This window comes from Spermophilus citellus, assembly GCF_964194105.1.
Source record: "Spermophilus citellus genome assembly, chromosome: 9".
Lineage (NCBI taxonomy): Eukaryota > Metazoa > Chordata > Mammalia > Rodentia > Sciuridae > Spermophilus > Spermophilus citellus.
The window spans coordinates 8,706,317-8,733,291 of NC_138191.1; the positions used below are offsets into that span (position 1 = coordinate 8,706,317).

Genomic DNA, 26,975 nt, shown 5'->3' on the forward strand with positions numbered 1-26,975 from the left:
TTTTAATTCTTTTAATTTCTGCTTATCATGGAATGTTTTATTTCATTCTAAATTCTGAAGGATAATTTAGATGGGCACAGTAATATTGGTTGGCACCCATTTAATATTGGTTGGTATGGCACATATTATTCTAAGCCCTCCTGGCTTTGAAGGTCTAGATTAAGATATCAGTTGAAATCTGAATTGATTTGCCTCTAAACATGCAGCTATTAAAATTTTATTCTTATTCTGTATGTTAGGTATTTTCTTTATAATGTGTCTTAGAGAGGATTTCTTTTGAACTTGCATATTTGGAGTTCTATATGCTTTTATATTTGAATTTTCATCTCATTTCTAAAATTTGGAAAATTTTTCTGATATTATATCATTGAAAAGATTGTGCATTCCTTTAGTTTGTTTTTCAAAGCTTTGTTCTGATCCATTTAATGGTGCTTAAATTTGGTCTCTGAATATTATCTTAGATATCTTGAATATTCTGGTCATGGTCTCTTAACATCTTTTCTTTATTGCTGACTTTGTTTTCAACATTATATATCTTGTCTTCTAGGCCTGGGAATCTGTCTTCAAGGTAGTCTAATCCATTGATGATGCTTTCCATTAAATTTTGTATTTGATTTATTGGCTCTTTCATTCCCAGAATTTCTACTTGATTCCTTCTCAGAATCTCTTTCTCTTCATTGAAATGATCTTTCACTCCTGCATTTCCTTGCTAAGTTCATTCCTTGAATGAAATGTTTAACTTGTTAAACATTTCAACTGTGAACTTTCTAAATTCTTCCTCTGACATTTCCTCCCCTGTGGTGTCCCTGGGTTCAGTTGTTGAAGTGTTGTGTGCAATATTTTTGGTGTGCTTTCTTTGTGACTATTACTTGTTGCATGAGATCAAGATATGAAATTTTCCATTTGTTGGAGCTCAAAAAGTTTTAGATTTGGGGAGCATTTTAGATTTCAGATTAGGGATGCTCCACTTGTAGTAGTATATCTATTAAGAGCTTGCATTCATAATCAAAAAAAATTTTATTAGTTGCTCAAGACAATACAATGATCTTGACATATCATACGTTTGATTCAAATGAGGTATGAATTCTTATTTTTCCACGTGTACAGATTGCAGGATCACATTGGTTATACAGCCACGTTTATACATACAGCAATCCTAGTGTCTGTTGTATTCTGCTGCCCTTCCTATCCCCCCTCCCCTCCCCTCCCCTCCTCTCACCTCTCTCTACCCAATCTACTGTGACACATTTCTCTCTCTTTTTTTCTCTTCCCCCTCACACCATCATATCAAATTTTTTTTCACAAAGAAAAAAATTAAGTTCAAACAGCGTCATTGGTTTATTTTATCAAATATTTATTTTATCAAATATTCAAGAAAGATATCAATCCTATGCAAATTCTCTCAAAAAATTTAGAGAAGTTATCAAATTACACTAACAATAAGCAATTAAAAATGAACTAAAATCTGCACTTATAATACCAAACAACATAAAATCATTAGAAATAAATTTAATGAAAGATATGTGAAAGAGAATTAAATAAGACCTAATGAAATGGAAAGGTCATGTGAAATTCATGGATTGAAAGCTTCAGTCTTGTTAAGATGGAAATTCTCCCCAAATTGATGTAGAAATTCAGTGTAATGCTAATCAAAAATTTTTTAAAATAAATTGACAAGTCAATGTAAAAATGTATATGGAAAGGCAAGAGACCCAGATTACCCAAAATCATTTTGGGAAAAACAAAAGAACAAAATCGGTGATTTATACCAAGTGATTTCAAGCTTCACATGTAGCAACTGTAATCAAGAAATTGTGTGTTTTGGCTTAAGGAGAGAGCCTTATGATCTAATCCAAGATAAAATAAATAAAGCAAAATAGTCTAGAAGTAGGCTCACACCTATATTATCAATAGGTTGTTGCCAAAGGTGGCAAGATAATTCAAAGGGAAAATGATATGCTCTTCAAGGAGACTCCTGTAACAATGGATATCTGAATAGGAAAAAAATTAGTATCAACCTTGATCTCAAGCTGCATACAGAAAATATCTTGAAATGTGTCACATATAAACACAAGAGATAAAAATATTAAATTTCTAGAAGAAAATCTTTTTTTAATATTTATTTTTTAGGTGTAGATGGACACAACACAATGCCTTTATTTTTATGTGGTGCTGAGGATCGAACCCCGGTCCCGCCCATGCTAGGCGAGTGCTCTACCGCTGAGCCACAATCCCAGCCTCGAAGAAAATCTTTATGGCATTTGGGCAGATAAGTATTTCTTAACAGGATATACAAAATATGAACTATAAGTGAAAAAATGGTAAATTCAATCAAATTTAGTACTTTGAAAGTCACAAACTGAGAGAAAATACTTGATAAGCATGGATCTGATACAATTATAATGCATTCTAAATTTTAAAAATATGCATTTGCTATTCCCTCAAACCTCACACACACACACAAAAAGCTATGAACACCTACCAAGGCAAGTGGTGGAAACTTCTAAGAAAAAAAAATGAATAATTTTCCTTGCATTGCACACAACACATACACACAAAAATAATCACTATATAGAGATCTTAGACCTAAATGTAAAAGTGAAAATGAAAAATTTCTAGAAAGAGTCTTTTGATTTGGAGCTTAACAAATTTTCTCACATTGGAGACACAAAGCATAACTCATAAAAGACAAGATTCATAAACTTTATGACATCAAAACTAAACACATCTGCTCATCAAAAGACACCATTAGGAAAATAAAGATCAAGCTATAGACAAATATGTAAATCAGACCAGAATACATAAAGAATTCACCCAACTCAAATAATAAAAAAAGGGGCTGGGGTTGTGGCTCAGAGGTAGATCACTTGCCTGCCATGCGTGAGGTCCTGGGTTCAATCCTCAGCACCACATAAAAATAAAATAAAGATAATAATAATAATAATAATAATAATAATAATAATAATAATAATAATAATAAAGACTACCAAAAAAGAAGTGATGAAAGATTTTAACAGAAAAATCACAAAAGATCTACAGAAAGTCAATAAGGACTTGGGAGATGCTCAACATCAGGGAAAAGAGAATTTAAATCATAATGTCACCTTATACTGTATTCCATACTCCTTAGAATGACTGAATTTAAAGACTGAAAATTTCAAGTATTGACAGAGATGTGGAATAACTGAGCCTATGCACTATTCATGGGAATGTATAATTGTGCAGCCATTTAGGAAAACAACATGCAGCCTTGAAAATTAAACATGAATCTACTATGTGACCCAGCAGTTATACTCCACAGGATCTGCCAAAGGGCAATGGAAACATGTTCACAAAATGACTTATATATATCAAGCTTTATTTTTAACAATGACAAATGGAATCACCCAAACGTCCATCAACAGGTAAATACATTGTCAAATATGTCTATACAATGGAATATTACTCAGGAATTAAAAATAAATAATGAAACAACATGAATGAACCTCACAATCTTTTTGCTTTGTGAGAGAAGCCAGGCACCAAAGAGTCTATCCCATATGATTCCATTTATATATATTTTTAGAAAATATAATCTATAATGACGGAAGAAAGCATGGCAGTAATTGAATGGGATGGAGGTGAAAGGGAACAATCTTTGCTCAAGGGGGAGGGGCTGTGAAGGTGATAAAAGTGTTTGGAATCTTGATTACGTTCGTGTGATTTCATCTGTCAAAACTCATCCAAGTGTACACTTTAAATACATGTAATTTATTTTGCATAAATTGTCATTCAATAAACTTATAAACAAAATAAATAGAATGCAAAGAAAGAAATTAATAATGCCCCAGATACTAAGTCTCTAATGTCACCTTGTTGACTAGCTGGAAACAGCTTCCTCTAGGGACTCTCCACTAACACTCCTTAGACTCCCCCTGACTACGTACCACTATTTGCCTTGGTTTGGGGGATCTGAATAAGGTGCTCTGGTAGGGAGGTTCCCCATTATGCTCAGAACTATTCTGTGCACAGTAGCTGCCCCCCACCACCTGTCCCCAACTCTCTCCTTTCCAAAGGCTGCTGTCCTTGGTGCTACCTGCATCACCAACACGTTCCCCTGGAGAATGTCCGTAGCACACTGCCTCTCTCCTAACTTCCTCCCCTAGACCTTTTATCTCTCAAAAGTCAATGGGAGAATTTTTCTCCTTTTATCATAGGTTTCCTGCAACAAGTGCCTAGTGACATGTCTTTTCCCCCTCAAACCAAACAATTTATCCTTCCTGGAGCCCCCAGTAGAAAGGCATTAGGAGAAAACTCAAGCACACACAGATTCCACTTGGATTATTTGATCCCCCCTACATGCCCAGCCCCTGTCCTGGATTGTGTTTTGCACCTAGTAATATGAAAAAAGACATATAAGCCCTTCTCTCATAATAAAAAATACACATTTCTTCGACAAGAAAAAAAATGGATTTTTTTTTCTTCAGTTGCTGATTGAATTCATTAGGCTAAGATTAAAAGCTTCAAATTAGATTGCATGTTATTCTTTCTATTGTCTACGTTATTGACACCTCAGGCATAAATCTGAAATACACTGTGGACTTTTATGCTTGAACTATTTCAAGGTTTTCAAAGTGCTCTTGTGTTATTTACATAAAGTGATGAACAATGGGTGGTGCAGAATCCATGATGTTGGTAAATTGATCCATTCACATGCATCAGGGAATTCACTAGGCTCTTTTTCTTAAGGCCTATTGTTTTGAAAGCTGTAGAAGTGTAATGCCAGGTGATCAAGGCTAACCATTTCAGTTACTCCTTTTCTGCCTCTGAAGAAATTTTAAGTGATTTTGTCCATTCTCCTGAAACTTAAGCACAACAGCATGTTGTTGTTTTATTCAAAGTCCATGAAAGACAATGTTTCTCAGCCAACTGGGGGACAGATGAGAAGTTCTGCTCTGAGCTTACAAGTTAATGTTTTGCAACTTCTCCTGCACTGTCAGCTCAGGTAACCAGGACTCCTGAGTGAATGGAAAGCAGTAATGGAGACTCCTCAGAAAACCTGGAATGAACCACCATTTGACCCATTATTTCACATCTTGGTTTATACCCAAAGTACTTAAAGTCAGCATACTGCACTAAAGGGGCCACATCGATGGTTTAAAGCAGCTCAATTCACAATAGCAAAGCTATGGAACCAACCAAGGTGCCCTTCAACTGATGAATGGATAAAGAAGATGTGGTATCTATAAACAATGGAATATGTCAAAATACACCCTACTGTCCTGTTTATCTAAAAAGAACAAATTAAAAAAAGAATTCCTGAGGAACATGAAGGTTGCCCTCTAGTTCTGTGAATCATTGGATTTCCTGAGATTCTGGGGTTGGCACTGATGCTTCAGTAGCTTCAAACTGTAAGTGATGCAGTTAAGTGGCACAACTGAGCTGCTACAGTCAGGCCGCATGATTGATCCTGTGACAGGAGATCAACGAATTCAGTACATTAAACACTGTCAACCAGGGTGACTGAAAACTTTGCCAATAACATTCAGATACTGACAGAAGGGAAAAAAAAATTTTGATGCAAATTGCACACAGAGTGATCACCGAGGGAAGAGAAAAAAGACCCATGAACAATGCAAAACCAAGACAATGAGAGAATAGAAGCCGAATACTCCGTGGTGGGACGGATTATAGGTTTACGGTCCATTCTGAATATCACTTATACATGCTTAAGTCACCTGTTTGGTAAATAGCATGTAGTTCACCTTCCGTATCACGTAAGATCCTTCTGAATTCTATTGTCATCCTCGTGACGAGAAAACAAGGTAGGGCAGTAGTTAAGAGCGCAGATTTCAGAGCCAATCACACCTGCATTTGGATCCTGCTTTTGTTTGCATATGACCTTGGATAGCCTCTCTGGGCCTATTTAACCTTTGTGGACCTCTGTCTCATCTGCAAAGAGTCATTATAATGCTTAAGCTTTAGAATTATTTCTGTGTATTTACTGCAATTCTATAGGTAAAGCCTTTGTGACCCTGGCTAGACGGTCCTCCTCCTCTAGTCCATGGTACACGGCTGTTCCCTGGGCTCTCTGTGGGCCACTATGGGTGAGGGGCTAGTGCTCCGAGGCTGCTGGAGCCCATGAGACATTCTCATAATTTTCTGTAATGTCCTCGTGGTCACTGCCTCTTCGGCTGGCCGGTCCTGCAGAGTCCTCCGGGTGTGCCTTCTTCAATTCTGAATAAATGACCACAGGTTCCTGGTGGAAAACCCACAAATTTTAAGTACCTAAATACAGATGAGGAAGAGCAGAGAAGAGAGAGGGCCAGGAAATGTATCTCACCTTACTGTTCCTAGGCGTCTGTGGTGAATTGGCTGTTGGATGGGAATAGCAAAGAAAAGTTTTAAGTTCTACATTTCAAATTTACAGCCTATTCACAGTGCATTCTAAGTCAACTCTACCTCTCCTGCTCATCTCTTGACTGTTTTCTCTGCTGACTTTTTCTAAGTCCTCACAGAAAAAAAGCACTCTTTCCCCTCCACACACAAGATATATGCTCACTAAAAACAAGGCACCTCTGTGGCTGTATTGACCATCTGGGAGGAAGTGGCCCACAGCACTCACTTCTCTTTGCACAGGGAATTTGGAGAAGGCTCGAGGAGAGACCGGCCGTCTAAACCACACAGCAGTTCCCCAGGAAGCCAAAGATTTGCAGTGGAGCATTAAGAAAACTCACTGTGTGTTCCTCTGTCCTTCCAAAGAGTTGTTTGTGTCTCTCTTGTTTGTTTATTCAGCCAACAAGCATTCATTGAAAAGTGGCTTCTTATTAAACATTAGGTACATTACAAGGAGGCAGAGGTAACAGAAGCTCAGTCCATATGACCAAGGAGCCCATGAGTTTGAAAAGGAGAAACGGACATCGAAACCAACGCAACAGGTTCCCAGAAATGCATATTGAACTCTGCTGTTGCCACAAAGAGCGATCATGGGAAGAGATGATGAGAGTCACGTCCTGAAAGATCGGCCAGGACAGATAAGATGGACTGGGCCCCGGAGAAGCAGGCCATGTCTCCCATGTTAAGCTCACATTTGAGATGCCTCTTGGATCAAAGACCCTTGGCTGGATCTGAGAACACTGCCACCTACCACCTCGCCTCTACTTGTCTGAAAGGTATCTCACCTGAAATTCCGTTTGTATTCAGGATGCTCCTGATCTGAGAATAAATCAGGTTTCCTGGATTCACTGTGAGAAAACAGAAGATGTTACATGGGCTTCCCATCTGAGAGTCTCCTGCTATGGTTTAGTTTGGGATTTGGTTTGTTCTCCAGAGGTTCATCTATCAGAAGAGTGGCCCCCTGTGTTGTGACGTTAAGAGGCAGTGGAACCTCTAAGAGGTGGGGTCTAGTGAAAGGTCTTTATTGGCACCTCCCATCACTCTGGATTCCTATTTGCCACACGATCTCCCTGCTTATGTGCACTCCTGAAATTGTGATGCCATCTGCCATGACATCCTCGCCAGAGCCAATGCCAGTGCCATGCTCTTGAACCTCCAGAAATATGAGCTAGATAAAACTTTTTTTCTTATAAAGTACCCAGTCTCGGGTGTTTCATCATAGTAAGGAAAATCAGACCAATACTCCTTTACAGCCACCAAATTTATAGCTGCCTTTTAATCCCTATAATGTTAGGTATGTCATATTTAAATTGGCTATGAAAGGGCCCTGAGTTGTTGCTCAGTCCTTCCTCTGTACTGGTACTTCCCTAGAACCCTGTGTCCCTTAAGAAGTCCTTACCATTGCTATACACTGGCTGCAGCTCCAGTTGGACTAATTGCTCAGAGTAGGGGGGCTCTTGGGCATCTATGCTGGAGGGCCCAAACTCGGAAGTCTCCTGATATTCACTGGGACTGTAACTGTGACAAGAAGAGACAATGGATGAAGAATGTTTGTGAGTTACACAGAGTCTCAGAGAAATTGGTATCCAGGAAGACCTAGAGCCTGGCAGGATTTACATTAAAAAAAATTATTACGGACACTTTTTCATGACTCTTTCAAGAAAATATTGGAAAAAGTGTGGTGCAAGATGGACCCCAGGGGAAGCTAGCTGAGGCCAAGTCCAAGGGCAGAAGCCACTCAGTCTTCAGGTCCCTTTGAGAGGATAAAACTTATATTTGTCTAATTGTTAAGCTTATTTTTAAAGATATTAATGTTTAAACGTTGATACGAAAGGTCTTCTACATTCCCATGTAACTTGACCTTTGTCTTTTTTTTTTTAATTTTCTACCTCGTGTGGTAAGACTCCACTTTCCCTGTAAGATATTATGAAATTTCCTCAGAAAAGTGGGTTCTTTTCTTAACATCACCTCCTTGTGCACTGTTAATTTAATGCTGGCATTTAGTATCACTTCCTAAATGAGTGAAGGAATGAGAGAAACAGGGAGTGAATGAACGGTGGCCCTATGCAGGGTGACGTCATTAAGACGTCAGTGGTCAGTTCTGTACTGCAGATAAATAAACCCAGACAACAGCATGCATTCGGTATGTCAGCTGACACAGTATTGTCCCCAAAGAGGAATGGGACTGGTTTTTTTATTTTTTAATTTTGTAAGAACATTACAAGGTTGGTAGGAAGTCCATTCAAAACTTTAAAAATGTACATCATCGTAGTTATAAACAAATTATGCAAATGAATCCAAGCAGCACAAGAATCTGAGACCTTACCTAGGGGTCCGAGTGGCAGGAAGTCTTCCTACAAAAGGAACAAAGGAACACTGAGGGTAAGAGAGCTGTGTGGACAGTGGGCTGCGTCAGAACACTCCTTCTTCGAAGTCAGATTCACTGTAAGATCTCAGACATGGCAAAGCTTGGGGAATAACCTTGTATGCCCCCATGTCATGTTACACATAGGGAAGGCGGGGTCTTGGAGGACATCTGCCCAGAATCACACTCGTTATGAATCATTTTTCAATCCGTAACAGACATGCAAAAAGAAATTCTAAATAGCTGTGGCCAGGAAGCAGAAGTGAGACGAGGCAATATTTGACTCAGGGCCTAGGTCTTCCTCCACACCCACTTGTTCACTGTGACTGCAGTTTAACACTGACACCAAACTGCGACTCTCACGGCAGGTGGTAGGTACGCTGTCTGCTTTTCTCCGTGACCCCTGCAGATCCTCTGAAGAAACGCTGAACTGCACATCACTTGGGCACTCAGCAGTTTCTCCATCCCTTTTCTTTCCATCTCTTTCACTGGCTAATTTCAACTTATCTGAACTAATTACAATATTACCCAGTTCTATGTGCCTGGATCTAGGTGGAGTTGATGCAAAGCTCTGATGCAAAGGAGAAAAAAGATAAGTTGGAAGTGTGTGATCATGACCTAGGCCTGTGTCTCTGTCCTCAGGACAATGAGAACCCACGTCCACCCACAGCCAGTGTCTTCCCTGGGCAGTTTGTCTGTAAGGATGGATCTAGAAGTCAGTCTATCTCCTCATTGTAAAAAGAAAACTGAGATGTAAAGAGATGGCTATTTACCATGTCTTCCCTGAGGACATATGGGCCAGGAACTATACTAAGCAGTTTGCCTACATTGTCAAAGGTAGCTACTGTTATTATGACCACTACATAGATGAAAAAAACTGGGGTTTGGAGAGTATAAGTGACTTTCCTAATATCAAGAAGCTAGCAAGTTATGGGCTGGGGTTGTGGCTCAGTGCCAAAGTGCTTGCCTAGCACGTGTTAGGCACTGGGTTCAATCCTCAGCACCACATAAAAATAAAAAAATAAAATAAACGCATGCTGTCCATCTATAACTACAAAAAAAAAGTTAGCAATTTACATTACTAAAATTTTAACCCAAGTAGTTTGAATATAGAATTGACACATTTTTACCTCTTTTGATAATTTGTAGGAATTATTCAGGCAAGAAGTAGAATTCTTCACTTTTAGGAATACGTGGAAAGTTTGAGCTCCTTCCTGAGATAAATGGTCAATAACAGGACAGGGAATTTTGCTATGGGGTGGAGGATTCAGGAGTCAAGATTTTTGAGAAGAGAAAGACAGAGACCCTCTTCCTGGTGAACTATCACCACTTCTTGGTGAGTCTGCTATTCAATACACTTCTTCAGGAAGCGAATGAAGGGCTGAGCACTTGCTTGGCATGCATGAAGTCCTGGGTCCGATTCTCAGCACCACAAGCAAAACAAAACAATAGCACTTCTTCTAGACCTGGTGGACAGAACACCCCCTGGCCTTCTGTTCACATGGATCACATAAAATAGTCAGTTCACTCTTCCTTCCTGGTGTTGTGGTGACCGAGTAGTCTGCTTTTTGAACATTATCCACTTCAACAGTGAGATTCTAATGACCTCTTCTAGGTAGTGGGGAGGGAGGTTAGACAGATATTAGATGGGGGGATTCATTAGAATATTGCGTAGCACTGTGGGGTAACTATGGTCTACAACAATTTATTATGCTTCTAGAAATAACTACAGAAGTACTTGAAAATTCCCAAGACATATAAATTGTAATATTTGAGGAAATGAAAATGCTAGTTATCCTAATTTGATCAATACATATCATGTACATGTATTGACTTATAATATTGTATCTATAAATAAGTATAAGTATTATATGAGAATTAAAATAAAATAAAATCTAACTTACAGATGGTCTAAACACCTTTCATAAAAGGTGGAGACTCTCATATTGGATGAAAGGAAAAAGAAAGAATTAATCACATTTTAATTATTAAAAAAAGATACACTAAAGTATAGGACAGAGATAAATGAAAAGTAAAAGGACAGGGAAAGAAATACCATGTTAGCAGTGATTATATTTGTTAACATGCTAATATTTATAATTGTATTAATCATAGTTCATTATTACATTAGTATCAAACAAGGACTATTTCAAAGTAAGTGATACTATCAGGGAGGTTTGGTAAAGAGGGTCATTTTGTAAGTATAAATTTTTTCAATTCATCAAAAACACATAACAATTCTAAATATTCACACAGCTCATAAAGAGCATCAAATCCTCAAAGCAGAACTAGATACAACTGCAGGAAGAAATGAATAAATTCACACTTGCAGTTGAAGATTTCAATTCCCTATCTCAACTATTGATAGTATACAGAAAATCAGTAAGAACATAAATGAATTTAGTAATGACAGCACACTCACTGTAAGAAATGTTAGAAGAATCCCTTTTGGCAGATCAAAAATGATACGAGATGGAAATATGAACATACAAAGAAGAATGGAGGATATTGAAAGGGTTAGCTAGGTGGCTACAATTTTGACAGCAAATCCTATAAAGGCAAGAAAAGAGAAAGATATCAACCAACTCCCTCATAAACACAGATACAAGCATTCTTAATAAAATTCTAGCAAATCAAATCCAACCATCATGATAAAGACCCCTGGGGTCTATATAATATGGCTTGAACACTCAAAGTTAACCTTATTAATAGACTGAAAACAGAAAATCACGTGATTATTTTAATCAATGCAGAAAAAGCACTTGACAAATATCTGTGCCAGTAAAAATTGCAAACAAATTAGGAATTAGTAGGGACTTGCTTAGCCAGATAAAGTGAGTCTATGAAAATCCCACAGTTGGTAAAATACTTAATTGTGAGAAACTGAATACTTTTTACCTAAGGTAAGGAACAAGACAGAGATGTCTGCTCTTACCAGTTCTATTCAACATTATATAAAAGGTTTTAGTGCAATCAAGAAAGAAAAATAAAAGGTTAAGACTGGAAAAAAGTGATACTGTCTTTATTAGCAGACAGCATGCTATCTAGATAGACAATTTTATGAAACCTACAAAACAGATATTAGAATTAAGTAAGGAGTTTAGTGACGTTGCAGAGTATACGATTAACATGCAAAAGGCAATTGTATATCTATGTACAACCAACAATCAGCAATTGAATTTTTAATCTCCTCTCAGTTGTTCTCTATTAGTTTTATCCAAATTTCATTATAGTTGACTGCTATTCAAATATATCTTGGCTTATGATTTGCACTTTTGACGATTACCTGCTTTTTGTTACAAATGGTAGAGGGGTTTGGGGGCCCTTTTGTTTTCAGTAGGCTTTGGAATGCAGGTAGAACAGTAAAGCACTTAATTTTCCAATTTTTAATTGAAAGCAAAGCTCTGATACATAACTCATCTCAAATTAAACACAAGAGGTAAAAAATCCCATTGAAAACTTTATGCTACCTTTTTTGTTACTATTGCCTGTAAAACTGAGGGACTAGTACTTAGAAGGAATAATTGGCTTTTACAGGATGCACTACCCAACTCCAAATCATTATATCAATGGCCAAATTCACAGCCTTAAGGGCTAAGACAGAGACACCTACCTGGTTTCTTTTGGCTCTTGATGCGATACAGCCAAGTAGCAGCAAAGACAAGGATGAGGAGCAATCCCCCAGTGACTCCTGTGGTCACAAGAACAATTCTTCTCCTGGAATTCCCTGAGGGCCAAGATATATACTTGAGTTTCAAGGGCCAAAGTTTTGGATCTAGACAAAAAAACATGCAAGTGGAGCTAAGATCTATCAGGGCAGGTAATTTTCCAGTTTCTGATTTCTCCATTCAAATTATCTTTAATATAATTTGTGATTTTCAAAACAATGACATGTTAAAGGTGGTCACCCGCATCTAAGATTAAAATTTATTCCCTTTCCCCTTCTCACATGAAATCAGCATCAATCTCAAGCTGCTCCACACCTTGGTGGGCATGTTCAGAAACTTGGCCATTGATAGAATTTGTACTGTCCACTGGAGGAATATTTTACTGCCTACTACTATGGCCTCTAGTTCAGGTGCCACTAACTCACCTGTGATGCTGAGTGCCACCACCTCACTGCGCTGAGCCCCCAAGCCATTGTTAGCCTCACAGGAGTAGTTTCCAGAATGTTCTGCAGTCAGGGAGAGGTTGAAGGATGCTCCTCCTCCAGAGGGAGCCAAGATGTTCCCCAGGATGACGTTCTCATGATAAAACTGGTACAGGATCGGGGGAGAGCCCCCCAGGGCCTCGCAGTGAAGCCCCACCGTGTCCCCCACCTCAGCCTGGACCCTGGGAATCCTGAATGTGAGGACAGGGTGGGACACTGGAACTGAGAGAGGAAAATAGTTCGTTGGCAGTTTTGTATAAGCATGTATACAAGAAACTGTAATAAAAGAGTACTCTGCATAGTTCATAGTAGGAACACAAACCTGGATTCAGAAAAACATAGGTTTGAATCCTGTCTCTGCCCTTTGCTAACTCTTTAATCTTGACTTTTACTTTACTTATTTATTTATTTAGGTACTAGGGATTTAGTCCAGGGGCATTTTTACCACTGAGCTACATTCCCAGCCCTTTTTATTTTCTATTTTGAGACAGGATCTTGAGAAGTTGCTTAGGGCCTTGCTAAGTTGCAAAGGCTGGCCTCCAACTTGCAATCCTCCTGCCTTAGCCTCTGGAGTGTTAGGTATTATTATAGGCATGCCTGGCTGTAATCTTGATTTTTAAAAACTTTAACTTCTCTAAGTCTGTTTATTCATTTCTAAAAAAGAACTAATAATAAATTATATCTCAAACTATTATAATAAGAATCATGTATGTAAAGTGATCAATGAATGCAAGCTATCATTATTAACAGATATAACTAAAATCAAGGGTCATTTCTAGGATATTCCTATTGCTGAATCTTAGCTCTAAGATCAAGACATGGTTTCATATCTATCTAATTTAGGACCTCATTATTCTCCACCCAATTACCTGACTTCATTTTCCAAGTTACTATTCAGCACTGTCTAACATCCATCCCTCTATCATCCATCCGTCCATCCATCCATCCCTCTATCCCTTCATCCATTCATCTATCATTGTCATATATCAGATGACCCCAATAGAATTTAAGTTCCATAAGAACAGGGATTTATCTTTCCTGTGTTATATTTCCAGTTGCTGGAACTTTGCATGACATTCAATAGTCCCCCAATAATTGGCCACCAAACTAATTGATCCAGACTGGCACAAAAACATCCAGATGCAGCACTAGCAACAATAATTCCATGTTCATTGATGACTCTAGAGATAGCACAGCAAATGAGAATAGAAAAACCATTCATGTGGAATAGGAACGAGAAGATTGCTGGTTCTGCTAAGTGGTGAAGAAACTTAAATGAGGTAGTTCTCTTTGTGTGCAGTGCTTTAGATTGAAGTTGTGTGCTTCACTGGCAAGAGACATTTGGGAAGGATCTTAAGCTCTGCTTTGTGTTACAGACTGAATGTGGGACCATTCATTGAACGGCAATGATTAGACCTGAAATATGAGCCAACACTGGCTGCCAGAAAGATGGCTTCTGCTGGTAGAGTGCTAGCCTCACACATATAAGGCCCTGGGTTCAAATCCCAGTACCACCACCTTTAAAAAAATAAAATAAAATAAAATAAAAGGTGCTTGCAGGCAGGAAGAAAATCATGATCATGGCAGGGAATGATGTTTCCTTGCCAGTAATCGCTGCAGCTCGTGTATCTGGTATTTTGGAGTCTTTGAACTTCCTCTGGAGTGGGGAATATGGGAACTGTAGCCTCTTACAGAGGAAAATAAAGGAATGTGTAATCATAGGAAAGAATACATGCCGGCAAGAAGTCAGGCAGAGTTCTGTTGTGTCTGGACTACTGTGTGTACAACCTGCTTACCTAGGACGTGGAGACTCACTCCATGACTGCGCTGGGCCCCCAGGCCATTGTCGGCCTCGCAGGAGTAATTTCCAGAATGTTCTGCAGTCAGGGAGAGGTTGAAGGATGCTCCTCCCCCAGAGGGTGCTGAGCTGTTCCCCAGGGTGACGTCCTCAAGGTAAAACTGGTACAGGATGGGGGGAGAGCCCCTCAGGGCCTCGCAGTGAAGCTCCACCACGTCCCCCACCACAGCCTGGGCCCTGGGAGCCCTGAGGGTGAGGACAGGTTGGGACACAAGACCTGAGGGAGACAGAAGGGCTGTCAGATGAGCTTAGAAATAGATATATCCCTTGATCACTTCTGTTCCCCACTGCCTGCACTTTCCTAATCTAATGATCAGAAGCATTGTCCTAAAACCCAGAAAAGTAGCCCCAGAGAATTTTGTCCTCATCATCCCAAAGTCCTCTCCCCACGGAGCAAAGCATCTTCCGCTCATTTTGCCACGTTCGTAGCGGCAGGGGTCGTTTTTTTGGATCTTCGCCTCTGTTCTTTTGCCTGCTTCCCAAACTTCAGGGCTGATGGAGAACTTCAACTCTGGCTTGCAAAACAAGGGTGGTAGGGAGGAATCAGGAGCTCACTTCTCACGGTGACGGTGATCCGCTTGCTGAGGATGGGGACGTGGTTGTTGTCAGCCGCACAGTAGTACCTCCCAGTATCACGCTTCTGCACAGCGGGCACTCGCAGCTCTGCCAACAGGGAACGCTGGGTTTTTCTGCCCAGACTTGTTCCCTCTTTGTGCCAGGAGAATGTGATATTCCCTGTGCCCGCGGCTACTGAACAGATAAGAACCAGATTTTCTCCTTCAATCAGCTGCCCCCCTGGGGGTTGGATCTCTAGATTCACATCAGATACGGGGATTCCTGGGGAGACACAAGGTAACATAGGAGGGTTTTGATGGCAAGCACTTCAGAGTCAAGAAAAAGTCTGGAGCCACCAGGAATAGGCCAGTAGTCGTAGATGCAATAGGCCAGGGTCCAAAGTCGGAAAGAAGAAATTAATTTTATAAAGAGATCAGTACCCCTTCCCACTCCCACTACAGCTCCTATCCTTGGGTAATGCAGGCACCAGGCCCATGATCTTAAACCCGGTGTTGTTTGCAATCACATTTTATGAACACGTATCTGGAAGGAATCTCTGATATGCCACAGAATAAGAGTACTGAAGTGACTTTTCTCAGAATCCAAACTCTTTCCCCATCCTTTAAGGGTTCTCCAGTCTCTCTTCCATGCCCCCACATTCTTCTCTGACTATTCCAGTCCATAGTCATCTTCCCCTTTTCTGATGATTTTGGTGTGAGGTTAAGTCTACTATGAAAACACTATCGGGACCTTCTCAGACAGCATTTGGTCAATGGTGCTTCTAATTGTCTGGTTTGGGCACCCAGTAACTGATGGATAATTACTATTGCCTGGCTTAGATGGAAAAGAGGGTCCTAGGGAAGTTGGTGCAATACTGAGTCCAAAGAGAGAAAGATATAATCGCTGGAGCCTCTCTCTACATCAACCACCCTAGGGGCAGGGGTGTCCTGAACTGTTCTCCTGTCCCCTGCTCTGGAAGAGCAAGCAGCCCCTTTAACACTTACTCTGCACAAGGATACGGGACACCCGGCTCATTTTCGTGATTCTGGGAGTTGCTGCCTCTGCCTTACACCGGTAGAGCCCCGAGTCTTCGCTCCCCATGGTGGGGATCTGGAGCTCTGGGGAGCTGCTGCAGCCTGACCCCAGGGTACGGCCATCTCTGAAGAAGCAGAACTGGAGCTGGACGTGTGACCTCTGAAAAGCAAGCTGCGTCTCACAGGTCAGAGTCCATGGGCCTCCCTCAATGGGCTGGGAGGGACTGGCTTTCAGCACAGGACGTGGAAAGAGCTCTAGAGAGAAGGAACACAATCCTTAGGGAACGGGCACAGATTTACCTGTGCTGTCAGCCCCCCAAAATGGGGACCATCTTCCTCCCATGGCCCATGGAGATTTTTTTATGAAATCCCCACTGATAAACACCCTCCCTTGATCCTCACAGCTTCACTGCCAAAACCTAAACCCACAGGTGTTCAACCATTACCTTGAACTTGAATACTTAGGGATTTTGAAGTTTTTTTCCAAAGAAAATCCCAAGAAAATTCCTTAGAAACAGCACAATGATATTTGCTATCATCTTGGCGGACTGAATTTAATCTTAAGAACTTTGAGTTATCACCATCAAGAAGTTGTTTTCCATCTTTGTAGTAAATCTTTTTATGTATTGTCTCTTCTTTCCTCCCTTGGCATCTCAGATCTATATCATCTCCTTCAAAGACTGGGTATGGCACCTGGAGGATCAGCCAGTCTGCAAAGAGTGGAGGACATACTCAATTCTTCCCTGTCATTTCTTTCTTTGCTCTCAGTTCTCCCCATGAGAAAAGAGCTACAGCCCTGTACACACCTGCAAATGTCCTCCACCAATTTTTCCACATGCTCCGTACTAGATTCTTCCTTGTTCTAGAAGAGGGGACTAATTTCTGGAAAATGTCCTTGAGAAATCCCATCTTTAAAAGAGGAATTCTAACCCATACCATATTCAGACCTGGCCTCCTTTTTGCCTGGTGGCCCCTGGGGTGCAGACACTTCTCTGAATGTGGAAATGGACAGCACCACACTTTGCTGCTGCCATGCTTCTTGCTCTCCCCACTGGGGCCAGCCCATCACACATGCCCACGCCTGTCACAGTGCCATCTGTGTTAACCCAGCTCACAGATATTCTGCCCAGTGGTTTGATTTTAGAAACTCCTCCTTTTTCTCACCAGATGAAAATTCCACATGTACAGGGTCACTCTGGGAGGATCCTGGGGTCTTGCATTGGTAAGAACCAGATGTTTTGATTAGGATCCTTCCAGATGTTTTGTCAATCAATTCATCGTCCCAATACCAAGATGCGCCTTCCTGGGCTTGCAAATGGTGATTCACGCATGTGAGAATCATCGTTTGTCCCTCGAAGACTGTGGACCATGGAGGATTGAGCAGAAGTACAGCTTTGGGTGGTACTTCTAAATGGGAAATAGACAAAGGCAGGTTAGTGAGGGGTGGGCCGAGGACATGGGAGGGGCCAGCTTTGCAGCTGGGGATTTTCCTGGGACTGGGGTTAGAAATGGAACAGAGACAACTTTGAAAAATGCCTGGGAGAGAATCTGTTCTTCCTCATCCTTTGCCTACCCTGGACACGGGCAAGGGGATATCGTAGGAGATAGGGGTCTTGGCAGGGGCTCAGAACAGTTTAGAAGACATGATTAGTGCCGGGTGTGGTGGCACATTTTTGTAATCCCAGCAACTTGGGAAGCTGAGGCAGGAGGATTGCCAGTTGAAAGCCAGCCTGGGCAACATAGGGAAACCCTGTCTCAAAATAAAAAGGGCTGGGGATGTAACTCAGTGGTAAAGCACCCCTGGATTTAATTCCCAGTACAAAAAAAAAAAAAAAAAAAAAAGATTTGTCATTGTACAAAGACTGCTAAGTCCAGAAGGTAGGCTCTGAGATACTTTTGTTCTATTCATTCTTTTCAAGATGAAGGTGAACCTGGGCTGTTCAAAAGCACTTTCTAGACTCAAAAAAAAAAAAAAATCACTTTGGGCTTGACTTTAAACATGTAATGAACAAGATTCTTTCTTTAATTTTGTTATTTTTAAACTTTGCTTAGTTGGAGAATCTACAGGGAAGGAAACGCTTCTCTACTCTCCATCTAAGTTGGACACAATCAATAACAAAGGCATATAAAGAATTTGAAGTGAAAGATGCTAGAGTAGAGATTCCAACATGGCGGCGGGCACAGAGAGATCAAGTCCCTGACCTCTTCAGCTGTGCAGGCATAGGGAGTCGTAAATAACCTAAATCTGTTTGCTCAGGATCACTATGCAATGCTGAGCTGACGTGGATCTGGGGCGAACAGTCTGGGCCTCTCAGAACACACACTGAGCCCGGATCGGCTGAATTCAAGCTCCCGTTCGCCTGCTTCCCGCAGACAAACAGCTGTGACTCAGCACTAATCCATCCGGCTGAAACAACTGGTCAGCCCTTCTCATCCTACGGAGGTAAATGCCTACCGAGCCTTCATAGGTAGTGGCCACAGGTTTGAAACGGGGCTTAGGAGAGACAGTAAGGACCCACCCTTTGCATTGGTCGCCCGGCAAAGGGAAACGAACTGTCGCCATTTGCAAGAGACACCACCATAGCACAGAACTGACGTCATCAGACTGCGGCGGAGGAGATAACTTCATTGATACCTGCGGCTACAGGTGTGTAATTCCCTAGCCTTCCCTCTCCACACATCGGGGAAACCTTAAGGGCCCCTCCCAGCTCTCCCGTGAGCGAGATAGCCAGCCCGAGGGAATCAGAGGTGGCGCGGGACCCGCGGCGTGGAACTACCGCTCCCACCAGGGCTGACTGCTGAGGTCTCTTGCACCAGCTACCGGGGGAGTGGCTACCGGAGGGCAAGTAAAATTCGCTGAGGATTCTCAGCCCCAAGCTCTACAAACTTGGGGTCTGAGGGAATGGCAAACTGGGAGAGTGTGCCCAGTCGTTCATGAAAACAGGGCTCCCGGGAGCAGCAGACCTGGCGTGTACCAGTATTGTGGTGAGCGGCACCTGTGAGAGGGGCCTGGCTAGAGGAAAAGTGGGAAGTGACTAGACACCAGAGGAGGCCCTAGGCACTCAGGATTGGAGACTCGCCCAGTCTGGGAGGAGCTGCTGCACAGTGATTGGTTCCCGCGTATTGACAGGAGAAACGTGGCCTGGTGGGCACAGCGCCACCTACTGGAAGAGAAGTTAATCAAACTCTAAGACTGCATTTATTAGTTTTTTTTTCTTTTTTTCTTTTCTCTCTTTTTTTTCGATTTGGGTTTTTCTTTCATTTTCATTTTTCTTTCTTGTTGTTTTTTTAAAAAAAATTTTACAATTTTTTAAAATTTTTTTTCTTCTAATTTTAATTTTAATTTTTTTTATTATTTTTTTAATTTTTTTTCTTTTTTTATTTCCTATTTTTTTCTTCTTTTGTCTTTTCATTTCTTTTCAATTATCTTATCCCCCCTTCCTTGAATTCTACCTGCTTACTCTCATTCTCTTTAGTGACTTCTTCCCTTCCCTTCTAATACCTTTCCTCCCAAGCATCAAATAAATTTATAGGAGTAAACAGTAACTCAGCAGTCAAACAGAACAAGAAGTAACATGAGCAGCTTCAAAAAGCAAGGAAGAAAAGGAGTACAAACAATGCAAGACAGCCTAAATATTCAGGAGGACCTAGAGTCATCAGAAAAATGGTCATATAAAGAACTCAAGGAACACCTTAGACAGATGGAATGGAACCTTAAAGAGGATACGAGACAGCAAATTCAAGCAGCGAAAGAACACATTGAGAATGAATTACATAAACAGATAAAAGAAGAAGTTAAGCATCTTTATCAGGAGATAGAGATTATAAAAAATGATCAAACAATAATTCTAGAAATGAAGGAAACGATAAACCAAATTAAAAACTCAATTGAGAGTATCACTAACAGAGTGGAGCAAGTAGAAGCCAGAACGTCAGATAATGAAGACAAAATATATCATCTTGAAAAGAGTCTAGCCAACTCAGAAAGGCTGGTAAAAAATCATGAGAAAAACATCCAAGAGTTATGGGATAACATAAAAAAACCAAACTTATGAGTCATCGGGATAGAAGAAGGTACAGAGATTCAAATCAAGGGAATGAGTAACCTGCTGAATGAAATAATTACAGAAAACTTTCCAGAAATAAAAAAGGAAACAGATATACAAATTGAAGATGCATACAGGACACCGAGCACACAAAATCACAGTAGACCAATGCCAAGACACAATTTTATGAAGATATCCAATATACAGAACAAAGAGAAAATATTAAAAGCTACAAGAGAAAAGAGACAGATTACATTTAGGGGTAAACCAATACGGTTAACCACGGATTTTTCATCACAGACACTGAAAGCAAGAAGGTCATGTAACAATGTATTTCAAACACTGAAAGACAATGGATGCCAACCAAGAATTCTGTATCCAGCAAAATTAAGCTTGAGGAATGACAACGAAATAAAAATCTTTCATGATAAACAAAAGTTAAAAGAATTTGCAGCCAGAAAACCAGCATTGCAAAGCATTTTGAGCAAAACACTACATGAGGAAGAAACGAAAAACAATAACCAAAAGCATCAGTGGGAAGTGCCTTGGTAAAGACAGAGGGCGAGGGGAAAGATAATCACGGAGAAACAAACTAAATTTTTTAAAAAAAGGATAAATAATCAAACATGGATGGAAGTACAAACCATATATCAATAGTAACTCTGAATGTTAATGGCTTAAACTCTCCAATAAAGCGACATAGGCTGGTATCATGGATTAAAAAAACAAATCCAACTATATGCTGCCTCCAGGAGACACATCTGATAGGAAAAGACATACACAGGCTGAAGGTGAAAGGATGGGAAAAAATATACCATGCACACAGTCCTCGTAAGCAAGCAGGGGTGGCCATCCTCATATCGAATAAAATTGACTTCAAGACTAAGTTAATCAAAAGGTATAAATAAGGACATTATATACTGTTAAAAGGAACCATTCACCAACAAGACATAACAATTATCAATATTTATGCACCAAATAATGGTGCTGCGACATTCATAAAACAAATTCTCCTCAAGTTCAAGAATCAAATAGACCACAACACAATAATTATGGGTGACTTCAACACACCTCTCTCACCATTGGACAGATCCTCCAAACAAAAGTTGAATTAAGAAACTATAGAACTCAATATCACAATCAATAACCTAGACTTAACTGACATATATAGAATACATCAACCATCATCAAATGGATATACTTTTTTCTCAGCAGCACATGGATCCTTCTCAAAAATAGACCATATATTATGCCATAGGGCAACCCTCAGTAAATATAAAGGGGTGGAGATAATACCTTGCATTGTATCTGATCATAATGGAATGAAACTGGAAATCAATGATAAAAGAAGGAAGGAAAAATCCTACATCACATGGAAAATGAACAATATGTTACTGAATGATCAATGGGTTACAGAAGACATAAAGGAGGAAATCAAAAAATTCTTAGAGATAAATGAAAATACAGACACAACATATCGGAATCTATGGGACACAATGAAAGCAGTTTTAAGAGGAAAATTCATCGCCTGGTGGTCATTCCTCAAAAAAAGGAAAAACCAACAAATAAATGAGCTCACACTTCATCTCAAAGCCCTAGAAAAGGAACAGCAAAACAATAGCAAATATAGCAGAAGGCAAGAATTAATTAAAATCAGAGCAGAAATCAATGAAATTGAAACAAAAGAAACTATTGAAAAAATTAACAAAACTAAAAGTTGGTTCTTCGAAAAAATAAATAAGATCGACAGACCTTTAGCCATGCTAACGAAGAGAAGAAGAGAGAGAACTCAAATTACTAACATACGGGATGAAAAAGGCAATATCACAACAGACACTTCAGAAATACAGAAGATAATCAGAAATTATTTTGAATCCTTATACTCCAATAAAATAGAAGATAGTGAAGACATCGATAAATTTCTTAAGTCATATGATTTGCCCAGACTGAGTCAGGAGGATACACACAATTTGAACAGACCAATATCAATGGATGAAATTGAAGAAACCATCAAAAGACTACCAACCAAGAAAAGCCCAGGACCGGATGGGTATACAGTGGAGTTTTACAAAACCTTTAAAGAAGAATTAATACCAATACTTTTCAAGTTATTTCAGGAAATAGAAAAAGAGGGAGCTCTTCCAAAATCATTCTATGAGGGCAACATCACCCTGATTCTGAAACCAGACAAAGACACCTCAAAGAAAGAAAACTACAGACCAATATCTCTGATGAACCTAGATGCAAAAATCCTCAATAAAATTCTGGCGAATCGAATACAAAAACACATCAAAAAAATTGTGCACCATGATCAAGTAGGATTCATCCCTGGGATGCAAGGATGGTTCAATATACGGAAATCAATAAATGTTATTCACCACATCAATAGACTTAAAGATAAGAACCATATGATCATCTCGATAGACGCAGAGAAAGCATTCGACAAAGTACAGCATCCCTTTATGTTCAAAACATTAGAAAAACTAGGGATAACAGGAACTTACCTCGACATTGTAAAAGCAATCTATGCTAAGCCTCAGGCTAGCATCATTCTGAATGGACAAAAGTTAAAGGCATTCCCTCTAAAATCTGGAACAAGACAGGGATGCCCTCTATCACCACTTCTATTCAATATAGTTCTCGAAACACTGGCCAGAGCAATTAGACAGACGAAAGAAATTAAAGGCATAAAAATTGGAAAAGAAGAACTTAAATTATCACTATTTGCAGATGACATGATTCTATACCTAGAAGACCCAAAAGGGTCTACAAAGAAACTACTAGAACTAATAAATGAATTCAGCAAAGTGGCAGGATATAAAATCAACACGCATAAATCAAAGGCATTTCTGTATATCAGCGACAAAACTTCTGAAACAGAAATGAGGAAAAACACTCCATTCACAATATCCTCAAAAAAAATAAAATACTTGGGAATCAACCTAACAAAAGAGGTGAAAGATTTATACAATGAAAACTACAGAACCCTAAAGAGAGAAGTAGAAGAAGATCCTAGAAGATGGAAAAATATACCCTGTTCATGGATAGGCAGAACTAACATCATCAAAATGGCGATATTACCAAAAGTTCTCTATAGGTTTAATGCAATGCCAATCAAAAACCCAATGGCATTTCTTGTAGAAATAGATAAAGCAATCATGAAATTCATATGGAAAAATAAAAGACCCAGAATAGCAAAAGCAATTCTAAGCAGGAAGTGTGAATCAGGCGGTATAGCGATACCAGATTTCAAACTATATTACAGAGCAATAGTGACAAAAACAGCATGGTACTGGTACCAAAACGGGTGGGTGGACCAATGGTATAGAATAGAGGACACAGAGACTAATCCACAAAGTTACAACTATCTTATATTTGATAAAGGGGCTAAAAGCATGCAATGGAGGAAGGGTAGCATCTTCAACAAATGGTGTTGGGAAAACTGGAAATCCATATGCAACAAAATGAAACTGAATCCCTTTCTCTCGCCATGCACAAAAGTTAACTCAAAATGGATCAAGGAGCTTGATATCAAATCAGAGACTCTGCATCTGATAGAAGAAAAAGTTGGCTCCGATCTACATATTGTGGGGTCGGGCTCCAAATTCCTTAATAGGACACCCATAGCACAAGAGTTAATAACAAGAATCAACAAATGGGACTTAATTAAACTTAAAAGTTTTTTCTCAGCAAGAGAAACAATAAGAGAGGTAAATAGGGAGCCTACATCCTGGGAACAAATTTTTACTCCTCACACTTCAGATAGAGCCCTAATATCCAGAGTATACAAAGAACTCAAAAAATTAGACAATAAGATAACAAATAACCCAATCAACAAATGGGCCAAGGACCTGAACAGACACTTCTCAGAGGAGGACATACAATCAATCAACAAGCACATGAAAAAATGCTCACCATCTCTAGCAGTCAAGGAAATGCAAATCAAAACCACCCTAAGATACCATCTCACTCCAGTAAGATTGGCAGCCACTATGAAGTCAAACAACAACAAGTGCTGGGGAGGATGTGGAGAAAAGGGTACACTTGTACATTGCTGGTGGGACTGCAAATTGGTGTGGCCAATTTGGAAAGCAGTATGGAGATTCCTGGGAAAGCTGGGAATGGAACCACCATTTGACCCTGCTATTGCCCTTCTCGGACTATTCCCTGAAGACCTTAAAAGAGCATGCTACAGGGATACTGCCACATGGATGTTCATAGCAGCACAATTCACAATAGCTAGACTGTGGAACCAACCCAGATGCCCTTCAATAGATGAATGGATAAAAAAAATGTGGCATCTATACACAATGGAGTACTATGCAGCAATAAAAAATGACAAAATCATAGAATTTGCAGGGAAATGGATGGCACTAGAGCAGATTATGCTTAGTGAAGCTAGCCAATCCCTAAAAAACAAATACCAAATGTCTTCTTTGATATAATGAGAGCAACTATGAACAGAGCAGGGAGGAAGAGCAGGAAGAAAAGATTAACATTAAACAGAGACATGAGATGGGAGGGAAAGTGAGAGAAAAGGGAAATTGCATGGAAATGAAGGGAGACCCTCATTGCTATACAAAATTACATATAAGAGGTTGTGAGGGGAATGGGAAAATAAACAAGGAGAGAAATGAATTACAGTAGATGGGGTAGAGAGAGAAGATGGGAGGGGAGGGGAGGGGGGATAGTAGGGGATAGGAAAGGTAGCAGAATACAACAATTACTAATAGGGCATTATGTGAAATTGTGGATGTGTAACTGACGTGATTCTGCAATCTGCATTTGGGATAAAATTGGGGGTTCATAACCCACTTCAATCTAATGTATGAAATATGATATGTCAAGAGCTTTGTAATGTTGTGAACAACCAATAAAAAAAATTAAAAAAAAAAAAAAAGAATTTGAAGTGGGCTGGGGATGTGGCTCAAGCAGTAGCGCGTTTGCACGGCAGGCCTGCGGCCCGGGTTCGATCCTCAGCATCACATACAAAGATGTTGTGTCCCTCGAAAACTAAAATAAATAAATAAATAAATATTTTAAAAATCTCTCTTAAGAAAAAAAAGAATTTGAAGTAAGAAGGTCGGGCTGCTTGAGAAATCAGGCTTGTGTTTAGGATTGCAGCTCACTGATGGACCGGAAGCTGAGGCATGAGCTCCTTTTGGAAATATAGAAGGGTTTTCCTGTGTCATTAGCCTCTGTGAATAGAAGCGATTCCTGTTTGCTTTGGTAGCAGCACTAACTTGGACACACAGAGGAAATGACTCCTTCGGGGTGGAAGAGATGAGGCCCGAGAGTCTCTGAACAGTTGCTTGCTGCCTCTACCTTCCCTTCTGCTTATGCTTGCTCCCTCTCTGCACCGGGGTGTCCTGGTAATGTGGGATGAGCTAGAAACTGAGAAGCTGGGGGCTATTTGCCCAACATGGTAACAGGTGTGACCCCAGCACAGCAACTGATGTTGGCATCTCCCCCGATGTCCTCATTTGCAAGTGTTGGGCAAATAGCCCCAACATGCTGGCTGAGGGGATGAGTGATCAGAACTTGGGAGGAACAGAAAGGAGGGGAAACTTACGTGATTGTTCTCCTCCGGGAGCTGTGGGGGAATCCAGAAGCAAAGGTTATTAGCATAGAACGATGTTTCTCAAATCTTTTCAATCAGATGCTTTAGGAGAACTCTTCTGACAACCTAACTGCACCACGGCTTCTTTCCTCCCAATTCTTGGCACCCATTGTGTACCACCCAAAGTTCCTAAACAACCATGAAAACATTTAGTCTACGATTTACTTTACAAACGCAGTGCCCGTCCACAGCCCTGGCTCGTCTCTGCACCGGCCGGCGTGACAACTTCCTGCTCCATCCCCTTCCTCTCTTCTCCCACGGGAACTCACAGTGCCCACGCAGGAACCACTTGGAGAAATGGCTTATCCTCCCCTCACTTTCTTGGGCCTCCTCTTATTCCTTCTACTTTTAAAACTCTGGCTAAATTTTGGCTTAAAACAGGGGAGAAGGAGATCTTGTTTCTCAGTAGACCTTGCCTGACTCACCTAGGTTTGGGAAGCTCCTGCTTGTCTGAAAAATTATTTCGTTGGGAGCTGTACAAGGAAGGAATTTAGAGCTGTGGATTGGCAGAAATTTAAGCCCAAATCTCCTATAGGATTAAAAAAAAAAAAAAAAAGCCAACCATGATACAAAACCAAGGGCCAATCCTTGGCTTCCTCGGATGGCTGTATTTGGAGTTTTATGGTTGTCTGGGGAACACGGGCCTTCTCTGTCTTTTCTTGCTATCTGACCATGAACCCCCATGTAAAAGAAGAGACAGAGGCTCCCTTGTCTGACTGTAGGAACTGAAGCCACGGTCCTATCCCAGTCCCTCTACTCACCCAGCATCAGCAGCAACAGCCACAGAAACATGGGAACCAGGCCTGGCTGCAGGCAGGGCATGTCTGTCTCCCCAAAAGGCAGGCTTATTTCCCATCTACAAGGGAAAATGGGAGGTCATATTCAGATAAGATAGGTAGAAATTAGAAAAGGGGAAGTAGAAGAACTTGGCGTCACGTCTCAGCCCCTGGGTTTTCAAACACGAACATGACA

General features: G+C 40.3%; 1 protein-coding gene across 1 annotated transcript; it reads right to left on the bottom strand.

Moving 5' to 3' along the window:
- Nucleotides 1-6,094: 6,094 nt before the first annotated feature.
- On the bottom strand, nt 6,095-26,825 carry FCRL3 (Fc receptor like 3; the record flags this gene model as incomplete). Its single annotated transcript, XM_081308847.1, has 14 exons — nt 6,095-6,238; nt 6,323-6,354; nt 7,161-7,223; nt 7,775-7,893; nt 8,702-8,729; nt 12,354-12,467; nt 12,834-13,112; nt 14,687-14,965; nt 15,304-15,585; nt 16,308-16,592; nt 16,784-17,047; nt 17,502-17,744; nt 25,956-25,976; nt 26,765-26,825. 14 exons carry the CDS (start codon nt 26,823-26,825, stop codon nt 6,095-6,097), a joined length of 2,214 nt encoding a protein of 737 aa, XP_081164973.1.
- Between the last annotated feature and the right edge of the window lie 150 nt (nt 26,826-26,975).